The sequence below is a fragment of the Mustela nivalis genome (assembly GCF_964662115.1).
Source record: "Mustela nivalis genome assembly, chromosome: 10".
Classification (NCBI taxonomy): domain Eukaryota; kingdom Metazoa; phylum Chordata; class Mammalia; order Carnivora; family Mustelidae; genus Mustela; species Mustela nivalis.
Window position 1 is genome coordinate 27,713,843 of NC_139029.1, and position 27,075 is coordinate 27,740,917.

A 27,075-nucleotide genomic window follows, 5' to 3' on the forward strand; every position below is an offset into this window, starting at 1 on the left:
GGATGAGACATTTCCCCCCAGCCCCCACTCCCCCACCCCCGCATCACCTCCCCGGTTACACAAGATCGGCCCCTCCCTCCCTCCCTCTGCTGTAATCTGCACCTGGCTTCTACACTCTGCCACCGTCTTTCCCTTAGTTGATCTCTCAGTCTCTATAGTAGGCATCTTCCGATCCACAGATGATGCAGATGGTGGAGGCCATAAGACGCCCTTGGCACCAAGATCCTGGGGAAAGCCCAGCTCCCCAGCTGTTAACTCTCAGAACCCCACACCACCAAGGGCTAAGGGCCGTCAAGGTGGAGGTGGAGGACACTGTCCATGGCTACATCCCTTAAAATGGGACTCGAAAGTCCGGTGTCTCAGCTCTCTTCCCCACGCCCCAGCAGACTGTCAAGGGAGGGGAAGGGGCAAAGTGCAGCCTGTCTGGGAGGGGGTGGGAGGTACTTGCAGTGGGAAAACATCTCATTTTGGTTTTCTAGTTTTTCTCCTCAACGTCCACGAGCAGTCTTAGTGCACATTGCTTGGAGCGAGGCTTGAGATACTATACTCTGCCCGCAAGATGCTGGTAGGTATCAGGGAGGAACCCTGAGGAGACCGGCCAGGCTCCTTCAAGATACTGGCAGAAGCCCGAGTCAAGATGGCGAAGGGCACCAAGGAACTGAAAGGGAGCACTCCTTACAGTGAGCAGTTTGACCGGAGTCCTGGGCAGCGTGAGGGGGGCGAGGGGAAGAGCTGAGTCCAGAACCCAGTCATGCTTGGCAAGGGCAGTGAAGACACCTCACGGTTCCCCCTGCCCCACCCCGCGCCCTCCTGTATCTCCCCAGGGATTCAGTCGGCGGAAGGCCACTGAACTCCCACAACACCTAGGATTTACCCCTATGGCTGTACCTTTCTTGCTGTTTACTTAACTGACTCCCCCATGAGGCCGTGAGGTCCTAACTTCCTAGCGTGCGCTACAGATTAGGAGCTGGGTTCCCTGAATGGCCAGACAGCGGGTCACAGCGTCAGCAGCCCTGCTGCCGGAAATGTTCATCCCCTCACCACATACTGCACATCTACCCGCTGCCTTACAGCTTGCTAATCGTACTTTTAGTGAGCACTTACTGTGTGCAGGCAGTGTGAAATGTTGGTGGGGGGTCCCCTTCCTCCGCCTCTGCCTCCACTGAGGCCACCCTCCACAGAGCCACACCTCAGACGGTCCCAACTGACTCCCTCCGGCATGCTGGCGAAGAAGTGGCTCACTAAACGGGATAACCTGCTTGAATTGGCGCCCCCTGGCTTGTCCCACAGGTGCGCCTGCTCAGAGCAGGTGCCCGCAGGTCTGCTCCCCACCCTACAGGACGCTGGGTCCCCGCAGAGCTGCCGGGGCAGGGCAAGTTTGCCGCATCCTGGATCCGCCTGCGACCGGATGGGACTAATGCAGGGAAAGGCACTTCGATCCCAGTACCGCACAACTCACTTAGCAAAGATGTACATTTCATACACGTTAACGTCTCGGAAATTGGGATGCATCTTCCAACCAGATGGCGTGACACCGTTGAATTGGCTGTGATGTTTTCTTCGTGGCGCATCTCACATTCAACGGCATCTTAGATTCGAAGAAGCGTGGTAAGCAACATTCTGCAGTCAGCCTTATCAAGGAGCCGGGACCGTGTGCTCCTTCGGTCACAGGGAATGGCACTCACTTGATTCTGAACACAGGAACGGAGGAAAGGGGGGTTATCCCCCCACCCTGCCCCGTCCCAGCCACAGCCCCAGGCCCTCCCCCTGGCCTGACTAAGCAAATAAATACAACACCTCCAAGCTGTGAACACGAACAGCCCGGTCCAGGGAGAGTGGAAGCACTAGCAAGCTGGAAACAGCAAGGGCTCCGAGGTACAGGTGCATGTGTGTGTGTGTGTGTGTGTGTGCGTGCGTGCCCGAGCGTTCACACGTGTGAGCCCTCAGGCAGTGCTCCAGCATTCAGCCTGCTTCCCCCCACCCTGCCCCCCTCACAGTCTTAACCCGCCTTCCTCCCTCTGCCACTGGTCCAAAAAGATTCCCACACTCCAGCCCTCAACCCTCTCACCTGGCTTCTGCCCCCCCCCCCCCACCATTAAGGCCACTGTTAGGGCTTGAATTATGTCCCCTCGAAATTCCTGTGTGGAAGTCCTAACCCTGGGACCTCCGAAAGTCACTATTCCGAGACAAGGTCTTTACAGGGCTGATATGTCCAGATATCAGATATCGGATGGGCTAGTCTGGGGCGACTCCTGTGCCGGGAGAAGCCAGCAGCTGAGTGCCCAGCATTGAGGCCTGGGACGAGTCCTTCCCTGAGTCCTTGGGAAGAGCCAACCGTGCCATCACCTGGATCTCTGACTTCTCGCCCCGGGGACTGTGGGACAATGAGCTCAGAGGTGGGAAGCAGGAGTCTGCTGCGGTTCCCTGGGAACAGCCCAGCCTCAGGTAACAGCCCCTGACGGCTGTCCCCAGCCAGGCTCCCGAGACTTCTCTGACTGTCACATCCACACCCAGTGCTCCTTCGCCTAGATGGCTGACTGCTTCCTGGCATGTCTCCACGGCTCCCCTCAGGCTCTGTCTCCTGCTCTTCTTCACCCGGAGATCACCCCAGAGCTCCCTCTGCTCCCTGGGCTAGCCCAGGGCGACCTCCTTCTCACCGCGGCTCTCAGAGCTCCGTCTCTAGCCCGTGTCTCTGCCAAGTTCCAGAGCCAGCAGCCACCCATCTCCTAGGCATCTCTCCACCTGCACGCCTCAAACACATCTAAAACCAAGCGCATCATTTCCCACCTTCCTCGCCCCAACGTCTACCCAGCCTGCTCCCCTCCCCGTGTGCTGTCTACTTCAGAAAACAGCACCACCGCCCAAGTGCTACCTGCTAGGGAGAAGCTTTCCTTGGTTTACTACTTCTGAGACCTCCTTCTCTCTGCTCCCAGGCCACCCTCCTTAGACTGGGAGACGTTTCATGGCCAAAGGCCGTTCAGTTCATGTCTACACAGAGAGACCTCAGACACACACTCTGGAGACACCCCACGGCGGGTGGGGAATGGTGGAACCCCCCCACACATAAAATCTTAATGGGTAAGCAATTGTCACTGAAAGAGATACCATATCACAGACAAATTTTTATTACTTTGTTCTGCATATAGAACCCACAAAATATAAAAACATCTCCAGAATTAGTCAAAGGAACCACCCCTTCCCCGCCACCAGCCCCTTCCCTCCCCAAATGGGCTCAGATGCGGGAGCCGGAGGGTTGCAGGCCACCTCCCTCTGTCCAGTGAACAAGTTCCATATAAAAATAGATCTGTAGAGGGCTCCCAGAGAGCCATCAGCCCGCATCCGTGCAGGGCAGAGGACTGGGACCCCTCAGGATTCTGGGACCTCACTCCTCCATAGAGGGGGGTCTACCCTGGACACCGAAGTCCTGCCAGTACAGCCAGGAGCCCCCTCTGCAGAACAGCCAGGGGATGGGGAGGGAACTTGGGCCTTCAGAGCATGACTGATGTGCTGGAGATGGGGCTGAACTTCCCTCTACCCAAGACAGGACACTGGTCCTCCCCAATACATCCTTTCCAAGCTTTTTGGGGGGAGGGGGCGAGCCTGGAGGGCAGCTCCTGTCAAAGGTGGAAGCAGCATCTCGAGCTCCCCCGGTACCCTCAAAGTCACTAAGGTAGGTGCCTAGGAGGTGGGGAGCAGAGGGAGGGGCTCCAAGGACAGAAGAGCTGCTGCTGGCAGGGTGAGGCCAAAGGCACTGATGTGAGGCACTGTCCCCCACCGCGGGTGCTCCCCAAAATGCCTGGCATCTTCCACCCTCCGGGCGGAAGGTGCTAGCCCGTCTGCTTGGATGCCTCTTGTCCTAGGCCCTCCATCTTGGCCTGTGCAAAACTCCGCCCACCCCAAGGAGAGATGCCCCCACTCCTACCTTCAAAGCCTTGTTCAACTTATGCATCAGCCTCGCAGCCAAGAAGCCTTTCCAAACACACCTCCATATACACAAATCACAAGTGTCCACCTGCCCTTGGGCCCACCAGCCCACAGACCCACAGGTCTCCTGAGGCCCAGAACACTGCTGGATGGCACCCCTGTCATCCTTCTCAGTGCCTGAGCTTGTCTCCCCACCTAGGCTGAGCCCTCCACGGGCCAGCTCGATGTCTCATCCACCCTCTTCATCTCCCCCTCAGCTCTTCCTCCCCCCGACCCCACAGCCAATCCCAGAGTAGGCCTATGGCAAGGGTGACCTGGACAAACGCAGCCCCTGGAATCCTGTCCAGACCCAGCTGCCTTCCTGCCCTCCTATGAAAGCCCTGGCCTCACGATCACCACCACCTCCGGGAAGCCCTTCCGGATAAGGAACTCTGGAGTTAGTTCAGTGTGGCCGCTCCTGCTGGAGCCCCACAGAGACCAGAGGGAGAAGGTGCTGAACCTTCTCCAGGGGGCTGAGTGGCGCCCAGGAGACAGCACTTGTGAGAGGCGGTTACCTCAGAGCACCCCTGGGCTTCCACGGGGTACAGGTAGGACCAGGGATTCTCTCTCCAGAGCCAAACTCTGGACTGCCCCGGACTGGGAGGTGGGCCCGTGGCTTCCAACCCCAGCCCCGGCCCTCACTCCTCCGCCAGGCTCCATCTGTCCTCTCTGCACAGTGTGGCTCAGAGCCTGTCGGAGAGAGAAGGTCCACCCTGAGGACGTCGTCGCCATCCCCCGTGGCAGGACCGCAACGCTCATGTGTCTTCCAGGTAGAAAGCCTCTCCCCTCATGCTTGTCTCAGATGTCCAGGCCAGTGAATGTATAAAAGGAATGCAAAGGGGAGGCCTCGCTGGGCCTCAGGCGAGCACCAGAACCTTAATGGCCTAGCCAGGACCCTCTCCCTTACCCTGAACTCCCAGCCCAAGGCCAGGGGAGGCAGAAATCAACTCCAAGTCTGGGGCCCTTAGGGTCCAGGCCAGGAGCTCAGCACCACCTTTGCTGCCTGGGCCCCCGGACCAGTGTGCGGACAGGGCCGAGCTCTCGTGCAGGAAGCTGAGGACCTCGCCTTTCCGGGACCCTTCAGGACAGGCTGCCAGAAAGCAGTGGTCCCTGCCAGGTCTCTTGGGAGCTTATTAGGGACCCATGCTGCCAAATGGCCAATAGGTCTGTGGGGAAAAGGGGCACCCACTGGGGTAGACCTCAGGCCCCAGTGGGTATGGAAGACAGGAAAACATGAACCAGGCAATTTAAAGCTACATCTTCCCTCTCCGTCCCACCCGCCATGGTCTCTGGGACCTTGCATTTTCCCCTGTGTTATCTCGGGGGTTCTCCCCAGGGATTTGAACCCTCTGGCCAGGGGGGCTGAGTCAGCCAAGGGGTCCAGACCAGGGAAAATGGGAGGAGTAGGCAGTGAAAGGAGGGGAACTGTGGTCCCAGACACGCTCCAGGCCCCGAATGCAGGGAACACGCGCTCACTCCGACCCCGCCGGGGCGCAGCGGGCCAGGGTCCCTGTGAGGGCTGGGGTCCTGGCCCCCGAGGGCCGGCGCAGCTCACACCTGCACCCCCTGGCCTTGCAGCTGGAGCACACATGCCCGCAGGGCGCTGATCCCGCTGAGGAGGGCCTCTCGATGTTCTGCCGACGAGATGCCCAGGTTTACCAGGTCCCTGAAAGAAGGGCTGGTCAGACCCCACTGGCTCCAACCCTCTTCTGCTCTCCCTCCCTCCGCTGGGACAGGGAAGGGCCCAGAACTGGGACAGGCTCGGGCCTCCCGGACACATTCCTCTGACTCACTGGACATTCATGGCAGCCACGGCCTCCAGGCTCCCGTAGCCACCGGCAGTGAAGCTGTCCTTGTAGCGGCCCAGGTCCAGGGCCTCCAGCCATGCACCCACGGAGCCGAAGGATGGGAAGGCAGAGAAGGCGCGGTCCGCCAGGGGGGTGGGGGGTCTGGGGGGCAGAGGAGCTATGGTCAGTCAACAGCAGACCTGGCCACCCTCCTGAGGAAAGGCCAGCTGAGAAAGGACAGGAGAAGGGGAAAGCAACCGAGCCCCAGGGCGGACCTGGCCCCACGGAGTACGAGACATCATCAGAACAGAGGGATGGGTTTCAAGATACGCAGGCAGGTAGGTAGAGAACGGGTTGCACCTGAGCCAGATAAAGGTACTGGGAGTATCTGGAACAGTCTTGGGGGATAGGACACACCTAGGATGATTTGGGGGGTGACCCGTGTCATATTTGGGACAACTACAATACTCACTTCACTTATTTATTGCAACTACAAACCTGTTAGAACTATTTCCACATGCATTCACCCAGTTGGTGGTCATTTTACTGGGGCGTGTGAGGCAAAACCCAGGACAAATAGAGTGACTAAAATGGAGGACAATATCCATGTGTCTAAGGCAGGCGGAGTAGCAGATCTATCCAGGGCAACTGCGTGAGCAGTCCTACCTGGAAAAGTGGGGTAGGACTGGGAGGGGGGTAATTGGGGGACACAAGTGGGGTGGGGCAGGTAGGGGTGGGACAGGTGGCATGGGACAGGTGGGAGGGACAGGTGGGGGGACAGGTTGGGGGACAGGTGTAGGGACAGGTGGGGTGGGGCAAGTGGGGGGACAGGTCGGGTAGGACAGGTGGGGGCACAGATGGGACAGGTGGTGTGGGACAGGTGGGAGACAGGTGGGGTGGGACAGGTGGGGTGGGGCAAGAGGGGGGACAGGTGGGGTGGGGGACAGGTGGAGGCAGGTGGGGCCGTTATGTTCAGGCCATGTTGGGAGGCCACTCGTGGGGAGGGGAGAGGTTGGCTGTATCTGGTGGTTGGGGTGGGTGGGTAGGGGTGTATCCAGGGCACGTGGGGCATCAGCTATACCTGGGAGAGGTGGTTGTGGCACACTTCGGGGGCTCTGGGTCCTGTACCATCTTGCTCAGGAGGCTGTGGATCTGGGAGAACCTGGGCCGCTCGCTAGGGTCCTTCTGCCAGCAGTCAAGCATCAGCCGGTGTAGGGGGGTGGGGCAATTCCTGGGCGGGGGCAGCCGGAAGCCGTCCTCCACCGCCTTGATCACCTGGGCCATGGGGGTGAGGGGCAGACGGGAAGCTTTAAGTCCCTCCAGCACATGCACACAGCATCCCATCCCCAGGAGGATGTGACCAGGCAGGACAGGGAGCAAGGAGACAGTGAAGAGGGGCCTAGGGTCAAGGGTCAAGGGTCAATGGGCAGAGGTCAGGGAGTTGGGGCCTGAGTCACTCACGTCTTGGCCAGACATATCCCAGTAGGGCCGCTCCCCAAAGGCCATCAGCTCCCACATGACGACACCGAAGCTCCACACGTCACTGGCAGAGCTGAAGTGTCCGAACTGAAGGGTCTCAGGGGCGGCCCACAGCGCTGGGCTCCGGCCGCTCTGCGGACACACAAGCAGGTCAGGGGCAGGAAGGGACTGGCCCAAGCACACCCAGGTCTCCCCACCCCTATGGAGCCCAGATCCAGCCCTGCCTGCCGTCCTCCCAGCGGCACCTCTCAAGGCACATAACGATACCCACACCGGCATTTATTCGGGGCCAAGTGGGGGGAGGGGCGGGGCTGTAGGGAGAGTGGCCCTGACCAGGCAGGGCAGAGGGCGATGGAGACCTGGTGCGGTCTGATGGGCAGGTTTGCCTGGGAGAAGGGAATCCTCACCATGGTGGTATAGACGGCCTCTGCTCGGTCTCGGGGACCCCGCCCAAAGCCAGAGATCTTGCAGATAAGGCCACTGCTGACCAGCACACGGCGGGCCGCCAGGCCCCGGTGAACGTAGCCCATTTCCGATAGATACTTCATGGCTGACGCCAGCCCAGGCAGCAGCCCCAACAGCTGGCCAGCTGCCAGCTGGCCTTCATGCCGCTGTGGGAGGAACATTCAGTTCTGGGGGTTGTGGGATCCCAGGGAAGTCACCTACCCATCTCTGGGTTTGCCCTGGGACCCACCAGGTGGGCCTGGCCAAGGGGCCTCTTTTTAGGGAATGATGCCAAGTACAAGTCCCACCAAAGAGAAAAGTGAGGAATGAAGATTCACATGGTGAGCGATACCCCCAGCCGGGGACCCAGGCCACTCACCCGCAGGAAGCCATCCAGGGCCCCGTGGCTCATGTACTCAGTGACAATCATCAAGGTGCTTCCTGTGCCAGGCAGGGGGACACACACGCTAAGTTGCCTGCTCCCCTCCGCGTGCATACATGCTCCCCCAACCTGGACCCCAGCCTGCACCAGGATGGCCAGAAAGAAGTTTCCCCAGCCGGGCCCCCCTCCTGCATGACCCAGGACCCTCTATGCCAAAGAACAAAAGGAGGAGGACAATGACCAAGATCTAGGAGCTGCAATAAGTTGGCTAAGAAAAATCACCCAAGGTCCAAGCCATCTACCCCCAACAGTATCATGACAGGTCAGAAAGGTCATTCAAGGTCAAAAGGGCCTCCCTGAATCAGTGAAAGAAAAGCTGAGGCTTTCTCACCATACTGGGCAGCTCAGGAGCTCCCTCCCATGCTGGAGAAAGGGCCTAGGGACATAGAAGCACCCCACCTTCCACCCTGTTTCCACCCCCATAGCTGCAGAACACAGGGCCCTACCTCGGGTGACCACACCCTCCAGCCTCACGATATGGCTGTGGTCGAACTGGCCCACGGTGAGGGCCTCAGCCAGGAAGCTGAGCCTCTGGGAGTCAGAGCAGCCGTCCCTGAGCATGTGCACGGCCACGGGGAGTTCCTGGCGGCCAGGGAGCTGCAGGCAGCCGAGGGACAGCTCCCCGAACCGCCCTGTGAGAAGAGAGCACCTCAGACAGTCCCCTGGGGGTCAACCCCCCGCCAACCCAGGCTCGGAGAGCAGCAGAGAGAGCAGCTTCTGGATCACGGGCCATTTCCGGCCTGGGGCTCGGGTCTCCCGAGTTCAAATCATGATTAAACTGAGAATCAGCCATGTGACATGGGCTTCGCAGTCCCCCCGACGAAGCAGTTCTCGTGCTCATTTCACAGACAAGGAACAGGTTCCAAGCAGGAGAACCATGTGCCCTTGGTCACACAGCTGGTCAGCGGCAGAGCCAGGACTAGAACTCAGGGGTGTCTGGTCCCCAGGTCTGTGAATGTTCCTCCCCACTGCCCCCTCCATGGCAGGACTACACTCCCGCCAGGAGCAGTCTGCAGAGGCCAGTGGAGAAAGGGCTAGGGTGGGCGGGTCTCGGTGACCATGGGGTCGGGGAGAGGGTAGGAAGGCAGGATCATAGACTCCCTCCACCATCCCCTGCCTGGAAGCTGGTGGGTAGAGGTCCTGTCTGGGGTGCAGCTGGGGCTTCCTGGGCAGGCTGGGACTGGGGTGAAGGCAGGGCTTCCAGAAATGGGGAAGGCCTGGGGGGCAGAAGTGGGGTAGGGAAGAGGGGGCTCTTAGGACGGACAAGGCTTCCCGGGGGCCCAGCTTGCCTGCTCCGAGGCTCCTCTCCAGGGTGACGGTTTTTGCATCCAACTCCTTGGCAAACAGATGAACAGCCTGCAGAGGGTCCCCACAGCTCTGGGGGTCTAGGAATGTGCGGCGTGTTGGGACTTTGACTGGAACGCAGAGAGAGAGACAGAAATGGGCCAGGGTTGGGGGTGGGGAATGGTGGAGGGGAAGGGGTTCCATGGCCGGCTGGGGGGGGGAGGAAGGGGGAGAGGGGGCGGGGTTATGAAGGACAGCAAGGAAGAGGGCTAAGCAGGGGCCAGGTGACAACTCACAGTGGAAATACAGCTCCTCCTCATCGTGGGCGTCCTGACCTCCTTTGCCATAGGGGCAGGGCCTGGGGAGGCACAGAGGCATTCTTGGATGGAGGCAGCCCCAGCCCCACCCATCTTACCACACCCAGGGTGGCAGCTCCTTAGCCCTTCAAAGCCAGGAAGATCTGAGCCCTGGGGAGGGACCTTCCTGTCCTGTTTTGAAAGATCCTCCCCACAGCTGACACAGAACCCTAACCCCAGACCTAACCCCTCACCCCCAACTCCATTCCTAATTATTTTTTGCATCAGAGACGCAATGCACGTTCCTGCAACTCCAGAGGCACCCAAGTCCATACCCCTGACTTTGAACCCAAGCTGCCCTGAGGCAGGGCCTTGCTGGCCCAGAGGAGAGCCCCTGGCACTGCTGAGCAGCTGAGACCATGACTCAAGCTGCCTTTTAGAAAGATCCTGCTGGGCTGCACCCATAGGAGCTGGCAGTGGTGCCGTGGGATGCAGGGGGAGCACGGAGCTGGAGAAAAACAAGAGGACTCAAGGGACGTTCAGGTGACAGGACTGCTGGAAGGCAGAAAGGGGAAGGAGAAGGTAGCAATGACTTCTCATGTTCTGGATTGCCCAGCCGCGGATGGTGGTGCCATCGACCAGGACGGGGAGAGGAGAGGCTCGTGCTGAGCCGGTGGGAATCTGCAGAGCTCACGGGGTGAGCGGGGAGGGGTGCGGGGTAGGGAGTTAGAAATGAGGGGCGGATGGAGAAGACCTCTGCTTTGGAGAGCTGTGAGCACCGTTCAGGCAGAGGACAGAGCCTGGGAAGTGGGACTGTGGACAAGTCTGAGCACCCCGACATTGAGAGACCGGGTAGAGGAGAAAGAGGCCACAGAGGAGATCACAAGTTAAAGGGAAGCAGAAGGAAAATCAGGGGTGACCATGGCACAGGAAGGAAGGAAAGAAAAAGTGGTACAGGGGAGAGTGATGGCATGGGGGCTCAGAGGAGGGGGCAGTTACGGAGATGTTTCTATATGGATGGGAAAGACAGCTCAAGTAGTCACGATGGTGGTTAGCAGCACGGGCTCTGGAACCTCATGCAGGAACCAGCTTCCCAGCTCCTGCACTTGGTAGCAGCAGGGCTGGGTGGGCTTGGATTTCTTTTTAATAAAATCGGGATAAAGACAGCCCCGCCCAATACAGCAATACAGCAGGGTTGCACAGAGCTTACAAAGCACTCACTAAATGTCAGCTGTTATGCGAGGCAGAGGGGGACGGTACAAATAGGAGGGCTCCTGAGATGGTGAGAAGGGGCAGGGTCTGCAACACAGCAGGAAGGACTGGGAGGAAGGCACCTACTCTAGAGCAGAGGGAGGGAGAGGATGGGTGCAGAGACAGGCAGGTGTGCACGAAGGAGCAGGTGCAGCAGTCGTGGCCGAGGGGATAAGCCGTAAGGCCAGCACACCTGCAGGGCGTAAGTGGAAGAGCCAGTCGGACACAGTATTTGGGGTGATGGCCAGCTCGATGGCAGGACACGGGAGAGGGAGGCGGAGGCGGAACGGAACAGAAGGTCCCTGGGACTGAGCAAGTCAAAGGACCAAGAAGCCAAGGGATGGGAGGTTATCCAAGGGTCACTGAAGTCACCCAGTGTGGGGACTGGACTTCCCATGAATGAGGGGAACATCCAGGAAAGGGGGGTGGAGGGGAAGGGGGCAAGGCCGATTGGATGGAGGAAGGGCAGAGAAATGGAGAGGTTTCCACTGGAGAACCCCCTCTGGTGAGAAGTGGGATGAGTCAGGGTGGGGTGGGGAGGGAGAGCGGAGGGGAGGAGACCCCGCAGAAGGCAAGAAGGGCAGGGACCCCGAGAGCAGTCAGCGCGTGCAGCCAGCTGGACAAGCCCGTCAGCCCCTGATGGGCAGCTTCTCCGTGTCTCTGTGCCCCTGGATTTTGAGCAGGTTTTAAGAGTGAGCCCTGGCTTACTCTCCCCGCCCTCGCACATCTGCTCCAAGGTGCTCCTGGGCGGCTAACCCTGTCCTGCACAGCTCCTCCCCAGAGGGGTGCTCCTCAAACCCCTCTGTGCTCCTCACACCCCTCTGTCCCACATCCTCCTCCTGCCTCCCCTAGTCCCTAGGCTCCCAGCCAGGACAAGAGGCTCTCAGCTCCTGTCCAATCCTGTCCTATTTTCCTAACAGGTCCAGTGCAGGCATCTAAGCACCAGAAAGAAGCTCACAACTCCTGTCAGGCCTCCCTTACCATCCTGGCCCAGGCAGAGCGGCTCCCAGACCCCCAGGCCAAGGCTCTCCCCTCCTCAGTCCCTTTGAGGGCTCCATTCAAGGCCAAGAAAACAGTGCCGTGTGAATGCTCCCTGCCCCTCTGCCCACAGGCAGTTCCAGGATGCTGAGATGAGCTGGGAATGCAGCTCCCGGAGCAGCCATCACTCTCCTCTGCACCCCCCACTGCCTCCCCGCCCCCCGCCAGCCCGTCACATGCAGACTTTCCACCCCTCAAGTCTGCTGACCTCAGCCCCAGCCTCGTACCTCTGCGTGCAGCAGAGTGTGGCCCTGGGGATAAGGCGGAAATATATGCTATGAGGTTTCTGCCGTGTGCAAAAGAACTGGAATCTTCTCTGAACCAAACTCAGGCTCCATATCCTTCCCCCTCCTCCCCTTCCCTTTCTCTGCCCACTCTCCTGCCAGCGTCCTCCTGCTGGGGGTGGGGGTGGGGGGTTCTGGTGTATCTGTTCCCCTCCCTCTCCTCCCCCCTCCCACACACAATTTCTGCCTTTCTTCCCCTTGCCTGTGTTAAAGGGCCTCAGGATCCCTTGCGGGCCGGGGCTGGGGGCCTCTGAGCGCCTCAGGAGAATCCTAATCACACTGGAGCAGCCGGGGCTTGATTCCATCCTCAGTGATGCCTTCTGACATTTAATGAGTTAAGGAGCTAAATCCCCTTCATCCCCCAGCGGCTGAGCCAGCTGCGGTGCCGGCTGCTGCCGCAAGGAGCGGGAAGTGGGGGGAGGGGCTGCGAGCTCGCCAGCCCAGCCTGGGTCTACACAGCAAGATGTCTGCGTGCGCAGATCTGCACACGTGCAAACGCAGGTACAGACAGAGGGACTGTGAGGCACATGAGGGTGCCCAGGGATCCGACCCCCACCCCGGAAATCAGCCCGGCTGGGACCAGCCACCTACCTCCTCCACATGGCCAGCACGCTCATCACGGAGCCCAGGACGAGGAGGGCTGAGACGGTCACCACGGTGACGACCACCGCAGGGTTGTGGTCTCTGGACCCTGAGGCAGCTGGGGGTAAAGCACAAGGTTGAGGCAGGCAGAGGGCCTGCCCCAGGCCCCAGGGCCGACCCCTGCCGCCCCCCCAACCCCCCACCCTCCCCACCCCCCCACCCCCCCACCCCCGCAGCCGAGGGCCCACAGTGGCACATGGAGCTTCCTGCTCTCCCTGCAGACCAGCTCTGCGAGAGAAAAGACCCCCCGGGGTCCAGACAGGCACGCCTGGGCCTCCCTTTGTGCCTTTCCGTTGGGCACTGACTTAATGGAGCTCTGCAGCGGGAATAGCCTCTCCCTGCAGCTCCCCAGCCCCATCCAGACCGGCTGGCATCACAGTAAGGGAACACCGAATGCACGCTTACTCCATTCAAGATACTGTGCCACGTGCCTTAACTAAATGACGCCACTCGCGGTCACAACCAGCCGGTAAGGTAGTGGTGTCTCCATTTTATAGCCGAGGAGACCGACGCTGAGAAAAGTTGTGCGATCTGCCCAGGGTCCCACAACTAATACGTGGTGAACCTAAGATTCGAACCTGATTCCAAAAGCCTCTACTGTGAACTCTTTCCCCAAGAGAGGGGCCAGGAGGACGCCAGACTCCCAATCCCATCCATCCATCCATCCGTCCGTCCGTCCATCCCTCTGTCCATCCGTCCATCCATCCGTCCATCCGTCCGTCCATCCCTCTGTCCATCCGTCCATCCATCCGTCCATCCCTCTGTCCATCCATCCATCCATCTGTCCATCCGTCCATCCATCTGTCCATCCGTCCGTCCATCCCTCTGTCCATCCATCCATCCATCCGTCCATCCCTCCACTCAACCAACCTGTATGACAGGCTGCCACCAGCCCTCAGAAGACAGAGAGGAATAAGTCAGAATCCCGGCCCCGGGGAAGTGTACAGACCAGTGGGGGAGACAGAAACAGAATTCCGAACTGTAGAACGAAAACAGAAGCGGACGGCTGAACAGAGACAGGCTCCTTTCCTCCTAAAGCCAGTGAGGAAGGCCTCACAGAAGAGCCGTGGCATCTGCACCGGGCCTCGGAGCTCGGCACGGTCTTGGTGCTGCTCGGGAGCACAAGCTGGGTCTGGGAAATGGCAAGCCATCCCATGGGGGCTGGGAAACAGACCACGTGGGGGCTGAGAGGGGCCAGATGTGAAGCTGGATGGAAGTAGGAGGAAAAAGGGAATGGGGTTGGGTGGGGGGGGGGTGGACAGCACCTGAAAGGCCTGGGATGCCTGGCCAAGAAGCAGGGACTTCGTCCTGAGGGTGACAGGGAATGACGGATAGAGATCCTGCCTGGGGAACGGGATGAAGTCATCTGTTGGGAGCGGGGATGGACAGGAAGTGCCTGAGAGAGGAGGCCTTTTGGGAAAACTACTTAGAGTGGGGGAGATGCCGCACAGCCCCAGAGACTCAGCTGAGATTAGGCGAGGTGTGGGACACAGGACTCGGGCGGCTCCCAGCTCTGGGATGAGCAGGGCGGGTGCAGCGCAGTGTCCAGGGAGTGGGGACCCACACGGCTGGAGAGCATTTCCCCGGGAAGGATCCGCAGTGGCCGGGGCGACATGGGGCCAGGAGGGGCTCACGGCCTCGGAGATGAGGTCGGATCCCCAGGCCTGTAAAGAGGATGTCACAGTCAAGTGACAAGAGACAGAGGAGGAAAGAAGAGTTACAGGCCAACAAGGCCAAGGTCAATGAGGGGATTTGAGAGCCCATGGTTCCCAGAGGTAGGAACAGGACCCAGGGTCTGGCCGGGACAGAGGTGGGCGGAGTTGCTGAGAAGTGTCTGAAATGAGATGTCCACGTGGACATGGAAACGGAGACAGGGCGGTGGTACCAGGTGGCGTCCGAGATGTGCCCTCTGGATTCCCCACCAACTGGTATTCAGTCCCCTTGAGCGTGGGCTTGACATAGGGACTCATTTCTAATGAAGAGAATGCCTCCGAAGGGGCGGGATGTCACAGACGGGAGACTGTGGCTTGTCCTGGGCATCCTCTCTCTCACTCACAGTCTCCGAAAGAATCGCGTTCCTGGGTGACGGAGCTCTAGGGTGAAGCCCAAGAGGCAAAGAGCCGGTGAGAACCCGAGCCTTGAGGGACCACAGCCGGGAGGGACCCTGAGCCCTGGGGCACCTAGTTAAGCAGCACCCAGGTGCATGACCCACAAAACCCATGAGAGAACAAGTGTTGGCTGTTCACAGCTACTCGCTTTGGGGTAATCTGTTACAAGCAATGGGTAGCTGATACGGGGTCCTTTGTCGTGCTCCTGAGTCAGGGTCACAGCTCAGCAGAAGGAAAGCTCTGCAGACTCGGAGATCGATGCCCCCAGAGCCTGGGCAATAGCCAAGGGGGCCAGGGGACCAAGCAGGATCTACTCACTGAGAAGCACCAAATGAACAGAAATCATCAGCCCATCCCAGCTCCCGCCTCCACTGCACTCACTCCAGCCAAACCGGTGAGCCTTTGTTCGGATGGATTCGTCTACCCCACGTGCCTTCCCTGCCCATCTCCACACATTCAAATGCTCCCCAGCCTTCAACACAGAGCTCTAATCTCCTCCTGCCAGCACCTGGCCGGGGCCTGGCACAGACAGGCATTCGAGCAAGAAGTGCTGTCTCTCTTCCCAGAACCCAAACTCCCTCCACATTTTATCTCCACCTCCCTTTGGGCTCCGAGCTCTTCCTATCTTGGATTAGACTCGTGTAGCAGGTTGGAAAGAATTATTATCTTGACAGCTGGTGTCAGAACGCCTCTTAGGGGGAACTGCCTTTGTCCAGGAAAATACTTTTCGTGAACTGCTCAGGGTAGATAGAGGTGAGACCCCGAGGGCAGGGTTAGCAGCAGGCAAAACCGCCCAAGCCACAGCTAAGCTGCTCATCTCTCATCATGAAAGGGACTTTGGGGGTGCTGGGGGGGGGGAGCCAGGGGAGGGAGGGAAAGGGAGAAAGCGGATAGCAGCATACCACGGAGGGGGGTGGGGTGGGGGCACAAGCCAGAGTTGGTTTAGAATCAGGGTATCTGATGTTCAGCCTTTGTTTTGTTTTGTTGTTTTGTCTTGGTAACAGCTTTGTTGGAGAAATGGTTCCCATACCAAACAAATTCCCTCCCACACCAAAACGTGCACAGCTCGCCCCGTTTTGTTTTGTTTATTGCTCTGGTGCAACTCCTTTGTGTCCCCAAGCTTCAGTGAAGTGTGCTTCTCACTCTGAGGCCGAGTGGGGAAAGGGACGGCAGCCCAACCCACGTCTGAGTCTCCGTCAGGACAGAGAGAAGGAAGCAGAATGGGAAAGAATTGACCCATTGGAGCAAGGAGTGTCCACAAGACAACAGCTCCTCCCAAGGAAAATGCCGAGAATCTTGGAGAGGGCACGGGTTGTTTCTACAAGACACGGGAGGTCCTGGGAGGCTGGGAGACCCCAGCTGAGATGTTGCTTATGGTTCTTCACGAGCCCCTCCCCGTGAGCTCCCCCAGGACAGGCCCCCACATTTAATTCATGTCACTGAATAGGCCCTCAGTGGTAGATTCCAAATTCATAAATTATTTAGGTTGTAATTAAACTGTTCTGCAGGTTCCCTTAATTGCACGGATAACCACCCCATCCCCAGTTGGTCTCCCTACCCAACCCTTCCCCGAATACACATCACTTACCCTCCCCTGGGGTCTGCACTTCGATGGAGGGATTAAAGCTCTGGGTCTCCCAGGAGGGTCCTGGGGAAGCCGCCCGGATCTGAAAGACGTAGCGGGTCGCCGGCTTCAGGTTGGTGACAGTGACCGCAGGTGCCCCTGTCTTCACCGTGGAGTAAGTCTGCTCACTCTGACCCTGAGGAAGGACCAAGAAGTGAGGCCCAGATCCAGCACCAGACCTGAGCTCCTTGAAGAATGGGGGGCAAGGAGTCGGCGGCTGGAGAAGTGCCCTGAGGCGAGCATGGACCGAGTGGGAAAGCACAACTGGGACCGTGTGGGGAGAACCCCGAAGGCTTCTTCCACAGGCTCTCCAACCCCTCTCTGCACCCAGTTCCCTCCTACACTCAGTGGTACTTCTGGCTAAGAACAGTAAGAGAAACTTTAGAGACGACGCAGACGACGCTAGATCCCCCTTCTTGGGGACAGACATCAGAGCCCGAAGGTCCCAAGGGTGAGCTGGGGCTGATGCCTCAGAGGAATAACCCCTGACACCTGCCTGGCCCCTGTTAGCTCACAAAGTTTTTCCTTCTCTCTGTCATCTGGTTTTCAGGATGTCCTGCAAGGCACAGATTCACAGATGAGGAATCGGGCACAGAGGGGTGGAGAGACTCGCCTGAGGCTGGACAGCGGGGACAGTGGCAGCTGTCATGGAGTGAGGGCTGGCTCACTGCCAGCTGCTGTGCTAGACCCTTTCAGAGGCCTCGCTACCTACAGTGCTCGCAGTAGCATTTCATTCTTTTATAGGTGATGGTCACATCAAGAAAGGATCAGAACGACACCGTCTTGATTCCTTTGGGCCCTGTGCTTTATCTCTATGTCATACTGCTCCCCAGCACATCTGATAATGGCATGTACTGGAGATGTGGCCATTGTTTCATCTCTGCCCACCCTCCCACCTTATCAGAGCCCCCGTCATGCCCACAGCTGATTATCATGTGGCCCTGTTCTTTGGTCATGGTATTCAGGAATGGGGCAGACTCGGACCCAAACTGGGCCAATTGGAATCTCTCTTCCAGGTATCTGAACGACCCAGGGAAAGGCAGTGAGACTGGAAGGGCAGGGGCAGGGCAGAGCAGCCATCAGATGCCCTGAGCAAGCCCCTGAGCAGGGGATGAGGGACTGATGTGCACAGATACGGGCAGATGAGCAGCACCGTGCCTCCAGGACTTGGATCTGCGATGCCCCGGACGGCTTTCAAACCGAGCTCCTTTTGCACAGGCTCCTCTTTTCAAGGGTTTCAGTTTCCTGCAAATTCATACCCCCTTGGGGTCTGGAGCACCCACCCAGTTCAGCTTCGGGACTCTGTCTCTTATACTCTGACCCCTCCCCCCGGGGTGTCAGTTCAGTGAGCCCTCTGTGAGCAGTGACTGGGTGCCCAGCTCCTTCCCCGTGTCCTCCTCTGCTGTCTCCTAACCTCAGGGCTCCTCAGAGCTCTGTCTCTGCTGCTCTTGTCACTCTCATGGTCCTTCCTGGCCTTCCCTTCCAGTCCCTGGCTTCAATCAGCTCCCAGCCCTATGTTGAAAGGCCCCACCTCTCTTTTTCCAGGACAGGCCTCTCCCTTGAGTGTCCAGACCCCCAAACCCACCTAGATATACCAGGGACTCCCTGGACGTTGCATGGACCAACCCAAGCTCACCCTCTTAGCCCAGACCTGGTCCTCCCCCTCCGTGGGTGGCTCCCCATCCCCTAGATCACCTAGCAGTGACTCAGGAGCCCCTCCTCTTCGGTGTTCACTCCCCACCCCCACCCCCTGACCCACAGCTCTCAGTAGTCTTCCAGTATCCAAAAACTATTATCTGATTCAGCCAAGAAGTCCCTTGAGTCACTAAGGGGTGAGTGAAGTTCTGACATGACATGCTGAAGATGAAAGCTAAGTTTCGCTTGAATGAATAAAATTTGCACCAAGGTGAGAAACATTTTAACAGCAGATTACAAATCACATTTAAAGACAATGCATTTATGGGGAAAAGAGATAGTGGACTGGGACATCTTTCCATTTGTCAAGTCAAGGTTGAACTGCAACCACAGATGGACAACAGATACGAGCAGTCAGAAAAAATCGGCAAAAACCTCCTATACGGATCATTCAGCTAGATGCAGTTTGCAATAAGGACACTGTATATCTTTTCTTCTTATTTGTAAACCATGCGTTACACATCCCCTATGTCAGTAAAACTGTAACAATAATTCATCCATCCAGGCATTGCTCGGGAGAGCAGGCAGTTAAATATTAGGAGCACCTAAGTTCCAGTGGACTACTTGACCTAGGTCAGACATTTTGTAATTTGTTTCAAAATTTGTAAATTTTGAAACAGTATGGTATTTCTGCATTCTTTTTCTTAAAAGGGGCTGCAAATTCTAAGTCTTCGGTCTGGCCACAGCAAGATCTGGATCAGCCCCCAGGGAACGCTCCAGGTCAATTGCAAACACCAGGCAAAAGCGGCGACAATGGAGCTGATGACTGGTGAGGAAGCAGAGAGCGGGGACTGCGGAGGAGCCCTGGGGTCCAGGCACGGAGTGGAGGGGACAGGAAGGAACTCGGGCCTTAGAAGGTCGTGGATATGTTCACGAAGAAAGTAAGGAAGACTTCTGCGGCGAGATGGTAGGTAAGGAAGCAGCTGCAAGGAGACAGACCACAGCCCCAGAACCCAGCCCCAGGTGCCGCCCATACCGCGTCTCACCTTCTCGTAGTATCGGATCTCGTACTCCGTGCCATTGGCCCCCGGAGCTCCGACGGGGATGGGCTCCCGCCACGACAGAGACACACTCTGGGGCTCCACTCGGTCCCTGCGGATCTCATCCTCCTCCCAAGGCGCTGAAAGTAAGTAAGGCGGGGCTCTCCACGGGATCCCACAGTGGGACAGGGCCGGCTGGAAGGGCGGGGCATTCAGGGAGAGGGGCGGGGCGGGGCATGCAGGGAGTGGGGCGGGGCCAGGGGCGGGGCGAGGCCTGAGCTGGGGTGTCCTGAGACCGGAGGCGAGAGAGACCACTCTCACCCCGCAGCTGTCAGCTTCTCCTGTCTCTGCAGCGGGGAAAGGCCAAGCCACCTGCTTCTTGCCCACCCCCTGACCTCCAGCTGCCCTAGTGGTGGCTGGTTCTAATCCCCTAGGTTCTTTCTACACTTTCTGTGGTTTGGAGACGTTGAAGAGCATAGGAGGCAGAAAAACAACCTACTTTGCTATTCTAACGGTCTGGTTAAGAGGTAATACACTGGACGCACTAGGACACACTGGACGCACCGCAGGAAACTACCTTATCCTAATAAAGACCATGTATGAAAAGCCACAGCGGGCATGCTCAAAGGTGGAAAACTGATAGCATTCCCTTGAAGAACAAGACCAAGAAGGCAAGGATGTCCACGCTTGCCACTTCTGTTTAACACAGTACCCAAGTCCTAGCCAGAGAGCTTAGGCAAGAGAAAGAAATAAAAGGCACTGAGACTGGAAGGAAAGAAGTAAAATTATTATTTTTTTAAGATTTTATTTATTTATTTGACAGAGATCACAAGTAGGCAGAGAGGCAGGCAGAGAGAGAGAGAGAGAGAGAGGGAAGCAGGCTTCCTGCGGAGCAGGGAGCCCGATGCGGGGCTCGATCCCAGGACCCTGAGATCATGACCCGAGCCGAAGGCAGCAGCCCAAACCACTGAGCCACCCAGGCACCCCGGAAAGAAGTAAAATTATTTCACTCCACAGGTGACATATACATAGAAAATCCTAAAAAATTTCACAAAAACACCGTTAGAACTGTTAAACAAAGACAGCAAAAATGCAATAAATAAAGTCAAGTGTGTAAACCTGGCGATTCACAGACCTGTAACCCTGGGGCTAATAATACATCACATGTTAATTAAAAAAAAGAAAGAAAGAAAGTCAACACGCAGAAATCAGCCGTGTTTCCACACGCTAACAATGGACAATCAGAACAGGAAATGAAGAAAACAATCCCATTTACAATTGTAGCAAAAAGAATACAATACTTAGAATTAAAGAAAAATGAGAAAACATTGCTGAAAGAAATTAGAGAAGACACGAATAAATGGAAAGACATTGTGTTTATAGAGTGGAACACTTAATATGGTTACAATGTCCGTGCTACCCAAAGTGACCTACAAGTTCAACTCAATTCCCACCAAAGTCCCAAAGATGTTCTTAGCAGAAATAGAAAAAGAAATCTTAAAATTCGTATGGAAAATCAAAGAACCAGGAATAGCAAGATAATCTTGAAAAAGAAAAAGAAAAACAAGGTCAGTATCCTCACACTTTTTGACTTCAAAAACATTACAAAGCTACCATAATCAAAACAGTTTGATACTGGTATGAAAACAGAAATACAGACCAACTGAACAGAATGGAGAGCCCAGAAATAAACCCTCTCATATGCCAAATGATTTTGGACAAGAGTGCCAAGCCGACACAATGGGGAAAGGACAGTCTTTTCAACAAACAGTGCTGGGAAAACTGATTATCCACATGCAAAATAATGAAGTTGAGCCCTTACCTTATACCACATACAAAATCTAACATGAAATAAATTATAGACCTAAATGTAAGACCTGAAACTATAAAACTCCTGGAAGAAAACATACAGGAGGGGTGCTTAGGTGGCTCAGTCTGACTCTTACTTGTTTTTTAAGATTTATTTATTTATTTTAGTGGGGGGGCACAGGGGGAAGGGCAGAGGATGAGGGAGGGAGAGAGGAGAGACTCCTAAGCAGACTCCCTGCTGAGCATAGAGGCCGATGAAAGGTTCTGCGTCACAACCCTGAGATCATGACCTGAGGTGAAGTCAACTGTGTCCAGGTGCCCTTGTGTCCAGCTCTTTGATTTCAGCTCAGGTCTTGATCTCAGGGTTGTGAGTTTGAGTTTGTGAGTTTGAGGCCCGCATCCATGTCTAGCATGGAGCCTACTTGAAATAATAAAAATATATTTAAGGGACACTTGGGTGGCTCAGTTGGTTAAGCATTTGACCCTTGATTTAAGCTCAGGTCAAGATCTCAGGGTCATGAGATGGAGCCCCACAACAGGCTCTGCACTCAGCCAGGAGTCTGCTTGGATTCTCTCTCTCCCTTCCTCACCCTTTCCCTCTCCCCTCTCAAGTAATAAATTTTAAAAATATTTTTTATTTTATTTTTTAAGATTTTATTTATTCATTTGACAGAGATCACAAGATTGCAGAGAGGCAGGCAGAGAGGGGGGGGGGAGAGGGCTCCCGATGAGCAGAGAGCCTGACACAGGTCTTGATCCCAGGACCTTGGGATCATAACCTGAGCCAGAGGCAGAGGCTCTAGCCCACTGAGCCACTTGGGCACCCCTAAAAATATATTTTAGAAAAGAAAGAAAATACATAGAAAAACTTCCTGGCGTTGGACTTGGAAATGATTTCTTGGCTATGACACCAAAAGCACAAGAAACGAAGGCAAAAATAGACAAATGGGACCACATCAAACTTAAAAACATCTCCACAGTAAAGGAAACCATCAACGAAATGAAAGGCAACCTATGAAATGGGAGAAAATATTTGCTAACCACATATCTGATATGGGGTTAATATCTAAAATATATAAAGAACTCCTACAACTCAACAAAAGCCCCCACAAATAACCCAATTTAAAAATAGGTAGAAAGACATGGGCACCTGGGGTGGCTCAGTTGGTTAAGTGTCCGCGTTCGGCTTACGTCGTGATCACAGGGTCCTGGGATAGAGCCCTATATCTGTCTCCCTGATCAGTGGGGAGTCTGCTTCTCCCTCTCCCTCTGCCCCACTGCTAGTATGTATCCCAAGACAATGAAATCACTATCTTGAAGAGATATCTGCACACTCGTGTCCACTGCAGTATCATTCACAATAGCTGGAATATGCAAATTACTTCAGTATCTGTTGATGGATGAATGAATAAAGAAAAGAAAATGATTATATAAAGGAATGCTATTCAGCCATAAAAAAGAAAGAAATCCTGTCATCATCGAGAACATGGATGAACCTTGAAGGCATTACATTAAGGGAAATAAGAAAGACAAAGACAAATGTTGTACATTTTCACTTATATGTGGAATCTGAAAAAGCCAAACTCATAGAAACAGAGAGTAGACTGGTGGTTGCCAAAGGCTAGGGGTTGGGGGAAATGGGAGAAGTTGGTCAAAGGATACAAACTTCTAGTTAGAAGCTGAAAAAGTTCTAGGGATCTAATATCCAGCAGGGCGAGTCTAGCCAACAATACTGTTTTATATCCTTCAGAATTGGTAAGAGAGATCTAAAGTGATCTCATCACACACACACAAGGTAACTCTGTGGGGTGACAGATGTATCATGGTAATCATTCTACAATATAGACATACACCAAACTATCACACTGGAACCTTAAACTTACACAAGTTGCATGTCAATTATCTCTCAATAAAGCTGGAGGGGGAAGAAAAGAAAATGTGATATAGTCATACAATGGAATATCATTCAGTTAAAAAAAAAAAAAAGGAAATCCTATCACAGGCTATGACATGAATGAACTTGACGCCAAGTGAAATAAGTCAGTCACAAAAAGACAAATACTACATGATTCCAGTTATATGAGGCATCTAAAGTCTTCAAGCTTAGAAACAGAAAGTAGAATGGAGGGGAAGAGGGCAAGGAGCAGTTTTGGTTCAGTGGGTACAGGGTATGAGTTTTGCAAGATGAAAGCGTTCAGAGATCTGTTGCACAAGGATGTGCCTATAGTTAACACTACTGCATACTATGCACTTTAAAATGGTTAAGGTAGTAAATTTTATATGCTTTTTCCCCCTACAATAAAAAAGTATTGATGCCCGGGTCACACAACCCAAAATAATGAAATCATCTTTGTAGAGAGGGACTCAGGCATTGGTATCTTTTTCTTTTTTTAATCTTCTCGGTGATTCCAATGTGCAGACAATTTTGAGAACCATGTCTAGATATGTTGAATAGACGGTACTGAATTTAAAGAAAAAAGTTGTAATAATGCCTGATCTGAGGCAGGGACCACCAAGTTACTGGGAGGCAAGATCACGGCCTCACTTTAGGTGTGTTGAGCAGAGGGGTTTCCAAGAGAAGATACCAGACAGGCAGCTGGATAGGTGGTTTCAGGGCTCACAGAAGTCATCTGGGAGTGAGACGGAGACCCAAGAGCCATCAGAGAAAGAGAAAGAAAAGCATTTAGGAAACAAGCATGTAATTCAAGAGGCACATAAAGGAAGAGGAAGGAGCTCAAAAATGAGGATCCAGAAAGGTAGCAGGAAAATCAGGAGCAAATAAGATCCCAGAAGCCCAGGGAAAAGAGCATTTAAGAAGGTTCCCTGCTGACTCTTCTGGTCATGAGCTATTGGTCCATGAACAAGAGCCTCCGTTTCCTCACATGCAGAATGGGAAGAATGAGGACCTCAGTAGGCTGGCTGTGAGAATTTTATGAAGCCATGAAGACGTTAGCACAATACCTGGCACAGAGGCCGCCTGGGTGGTTCAGTTGGCTAGGCAACTGTGTTCGGCTCAGATCATGAACCTGGAATCCCGGGATCGAGTCCCGCGTGGGGTTGGCTCCCAGCTCCACAAGGAGTCTGCTTCTCCCTCTGACCTCCTCCTCCCCTCTCACCTCTCATCCTCTCACTCTCTCTTTCAAATAAAGAAATAAAATCTTCAAAAAAAAAAAAAAAACCACCAAGAACAACAATACCCGACACAGAGCATGCATGCCGTGCAAGCTAACCGACAAGAGGAACCTGTGGGTGGCGGGCGGCAGTGTCGTATGCTGAGAAGAGACAGGGTAAGACCACCATTCAAAGTGCCCTCTGGCTTTAATGATGTGGAGGGTCTTGGTGACTGCAGGGGACTGAGGGAAGCAGATACTGGGGGGAAGGGGCCAAGGAAGGAGAGACAGGATGTATGTAACTCACTCTTTAAAAAGTGCATGAACATGGCTTCTAGTTCTAAATGGCAACCATCTAGCAGTCCCCACCTCCCATCTCTCCCAAATTCTAACTCAAACATAAAGGTACAGAAAGAGTCGAAAACCCAGAACGTCGCCATAACCTACTCTTGACAGCTGATTGCCAGAATGGGGGAGGCGGGTGGAGAGGCACAGCTCCACCTGGGAGAAAAACCAGTGGAACTAGATTGAAAGTGCAATTGTAGTGGACCCCCAGGTTATGCTGCCCACAGAGTGACCCTGCCTCCCAACCTAAAAATAACTTGAAAGATCTTTTATCCCTCCTCCCACTGTCTGACCCTTCAAAAAAGGCAAGGTCTTTGTCAACCGGACAATGCACAGCCATCACTCTCCCGCATGGTTGCTCCAGAGGAGAAGTGTTCGTCCCTATCCCCAGGAGTGCCTCTCAGCCTAAATCTACTTGGAGATGGTAGCTCGCAGAGAAGACATGGGTTCAAGAGGGGAGGAGTGAGGAAGCATCTGAGGAGGAGACACATCCCCCTGCAGATACAGACAGACAGCACAGATAGGAAGAGGCTAGGAATGTCCGTTTTGGGAACTACGTTTGTTGAAAGCATCAGAGGGCCAGGATACAGAGGTAGGAGAAGGTTCCATTTCAACCCCACGAGATATGTTAGATGAAAGCCTGATAAATCCTGAGAATGGAGCTGAAAACCGAGCCCAGGCACCTGCTCTCCCGCTGCAGATCAGTGAGGAAATTCGGCCAGTGTCCCAGCAGGACCAAGAGCACGGCAGATGCTGCCGGAAAACCATGCAACAGCCATGTCCCCCTTCCTTGCCGGTGGAGCCCAACCTTTGATTCAGGGTATACTGTCTCCCCGCCATGGGACTCAGGTGAGTTCTGATTGTTCTAAGATATCTGCGTACACTCATTTTCTAGGCCAGTGACTGGGTCAGGCTTGTAATCCAGTTCTGGCCAACACGAGAGAAATCAGCTAAGGGGAGGATGGATTTGGGGAAAGGTTTCTTGCTCTTAAATGACACCTACAAGGAAGAAACAGTTCTTCTTCTGCTCTGGATGGTAAGGATGTGATGTCTGGAGCTGCTGCATCCAACTTGCCACCATGAGGGAGTCAGCCCAATGTGATAAGGAAGGCGTATAGAAAGACAGAAAGTACCTGGGTACTTTCTTGAGGACCCTGGAGAACTGCTGAAGTAACCATGCTCTACCTCCACCCGCAGGTAAGCTGAGAAAGCATTTTTAGGGGGCACCCGGGTGGCTCAGTCATTTAAGTGTCTATAACTCTTGATTTTGGCTCAGGGTCATGAGCTCAAGCCCCGTGTGGGGCCCTGTGCTTAGCACAGAATCTGCCTGGGATTCTCTCTCTCTCCCTCTGCCCCTCCTCCTGTTCTCTCTCTCTCTCTCTCAATAAATAAATAAATAAAATCTTAAAAATAAAATTATTTTTAAGAAATAATTTTTAGGTGAACACTAGCTGGATTGAGATTTATCATTACTTGCACCTGAAAGCCTTACAAACCAACCCAGGGGACAAGTCGCACATTGGGCTTTTTTGGCAGACGTTAGTTATCGCCTTGTTCAAGAACAAGAAAACAGAAAACACCAAGAAATCGGGCTTGTGAAGAAAACCTTTCAGAATAAATGAACAGTAAAATTATTCTGAAGCTCCAGGAGGAGCAGCTTCTTCCAAGGGATTTAGTGTGACAGAGAAACAAGTGAGGGATTGTCTGGCGTCTGCAAGGAGAGGAGAGAAAACACAGCCTCCTGAAAATGGGAGCAGAAGGCCACCAAGGGACAACAGGCAGAGAAGAAAAATAGATGGGGCGTGGGTACAAGCAGAGAGGGTGAGCAAGGCCTGTGGGGAAACCACAGGTGCGTTAGCAAAACCGAAATATTTAAAAGAAAAGGTGCTGCGAACATAAGGAATTTCGACCGAATCACATGCAGGATGGGAACATCAGGTAGACAAGATGAAGGCAGCAGAAATGAAGAGTAAGTTTACTCGGTTCATGGAAACCCTGAGAGCAAGCGTGCAGCATGGAAATGATAGCGCCTTCAAGGAGCCAGGAGGCAATTAAGATGTTGACTCTACCTTTCACAAACAAGAAAACCTCAGTGGTGACTTTAAAAAGGAAAACATGTACAAACCTCTTTCTCTAAGCAGTAAAATCAGTAACAAAAACAAAAAGCAAATCATCCAGAAATTGAAACACATTCTCTAAAATAAATTCAGGCAAAACAGCACTACGAGAACAAAACCATGGGTCTAAATTTTCATGACCGTGAACCAGGTAATGGTTTCTTAGATAGGAAACCAAAGGCAAAGATAACCCCAGATTTCACCAAAACGTAAAATTCGGAGCTTCAAAAGACGTGACTCACGGTGAGAGACCCAGGTCAGGTCATGAACCCAGGGTCCCGGGATAGAATCCCGCATTGGGCTCCCAGCTTAGCAGCAATCTTTTTAAAAGATTTTATTTATTGGGGGCGCCTGGGTGGCTCAGTTGGTTAAGCAAC

At 54.6% G+C, this 27,075-nt stretch overlaps 1 protein-coding gene across 3 annotated transcripts in view; it reads right to left on the reverse strand.

Moving 5' to 3' along the window:
• Nucleotides 1–3,103: 3,103 nt before the first annotated feature.
• EPHA10 (EPH receptor A10) overlaps nucleotides 3,104–27,075 on the reverse strand; it is a 40,068-nt gene continuing 16,096 nt past the window's right edge. The window contains exons 6-17 of one of the 3 annotated variants that reach the window (XM_082688805.1): nucleotides 19,324–19,457; nucleotides 16,607–16,778; nucleotides 12,860–12,968; nucleotides 9,696–9,757; nucleotides 9,405–9,530; nucleotides 8,562–8,747; nucleotides 8,053–8,114; nucleotides 7,637–7,840; nucleotides 7,212–7,361; nucleotides 6,832–7,025; nucleotides 5,757–5,912; nucleotides 3,104–5,629 (exon numbers count right to left, since the gene is read on the reverse strand). In XM_082688805.1, coding sequence (XP_082544931.1) covers nucleotides 5,515–5,629; nucleotides 5,757–5,912; nucleotides 6,832–7,025; nucleotides 7,212–7,361; nucleotides 7,637–7,840; nucleotides 8,053–8,114; nucleotides 8,562–8,747; nucleotides 9,405–9,530; nucleotides 9,696–9,757; nucleotides 12,860–12,968; nucleotides 16,607–16,778; nucleotides 19,324–19,457 — 1,670 coding nt within the window. In that variant the 3' untranslated portion in view covers nucleotides 3,104–5,514. Of the gene's footprint in view, nucleotides 5,630–5,756; nucleotides 5,913–6,831; nucleotides 7,026–7,211; nucleotides 7,362–7,636; nucleotides 7,841–8,052; nucleotides 8,115–8,561; nucleotides 8,748–9,404; nucleotides 9,531–9,695; nucleotides 9,758–12,859; nucleotides 12,969–16,583; nucleotides 16,779–19,323; nucleotides 19,458–27,075 lie in introns of those variants that run through there. The other 2 variants (XM_082688804.1, XM_082688803.1) reach the window with 2 other exon arrangements.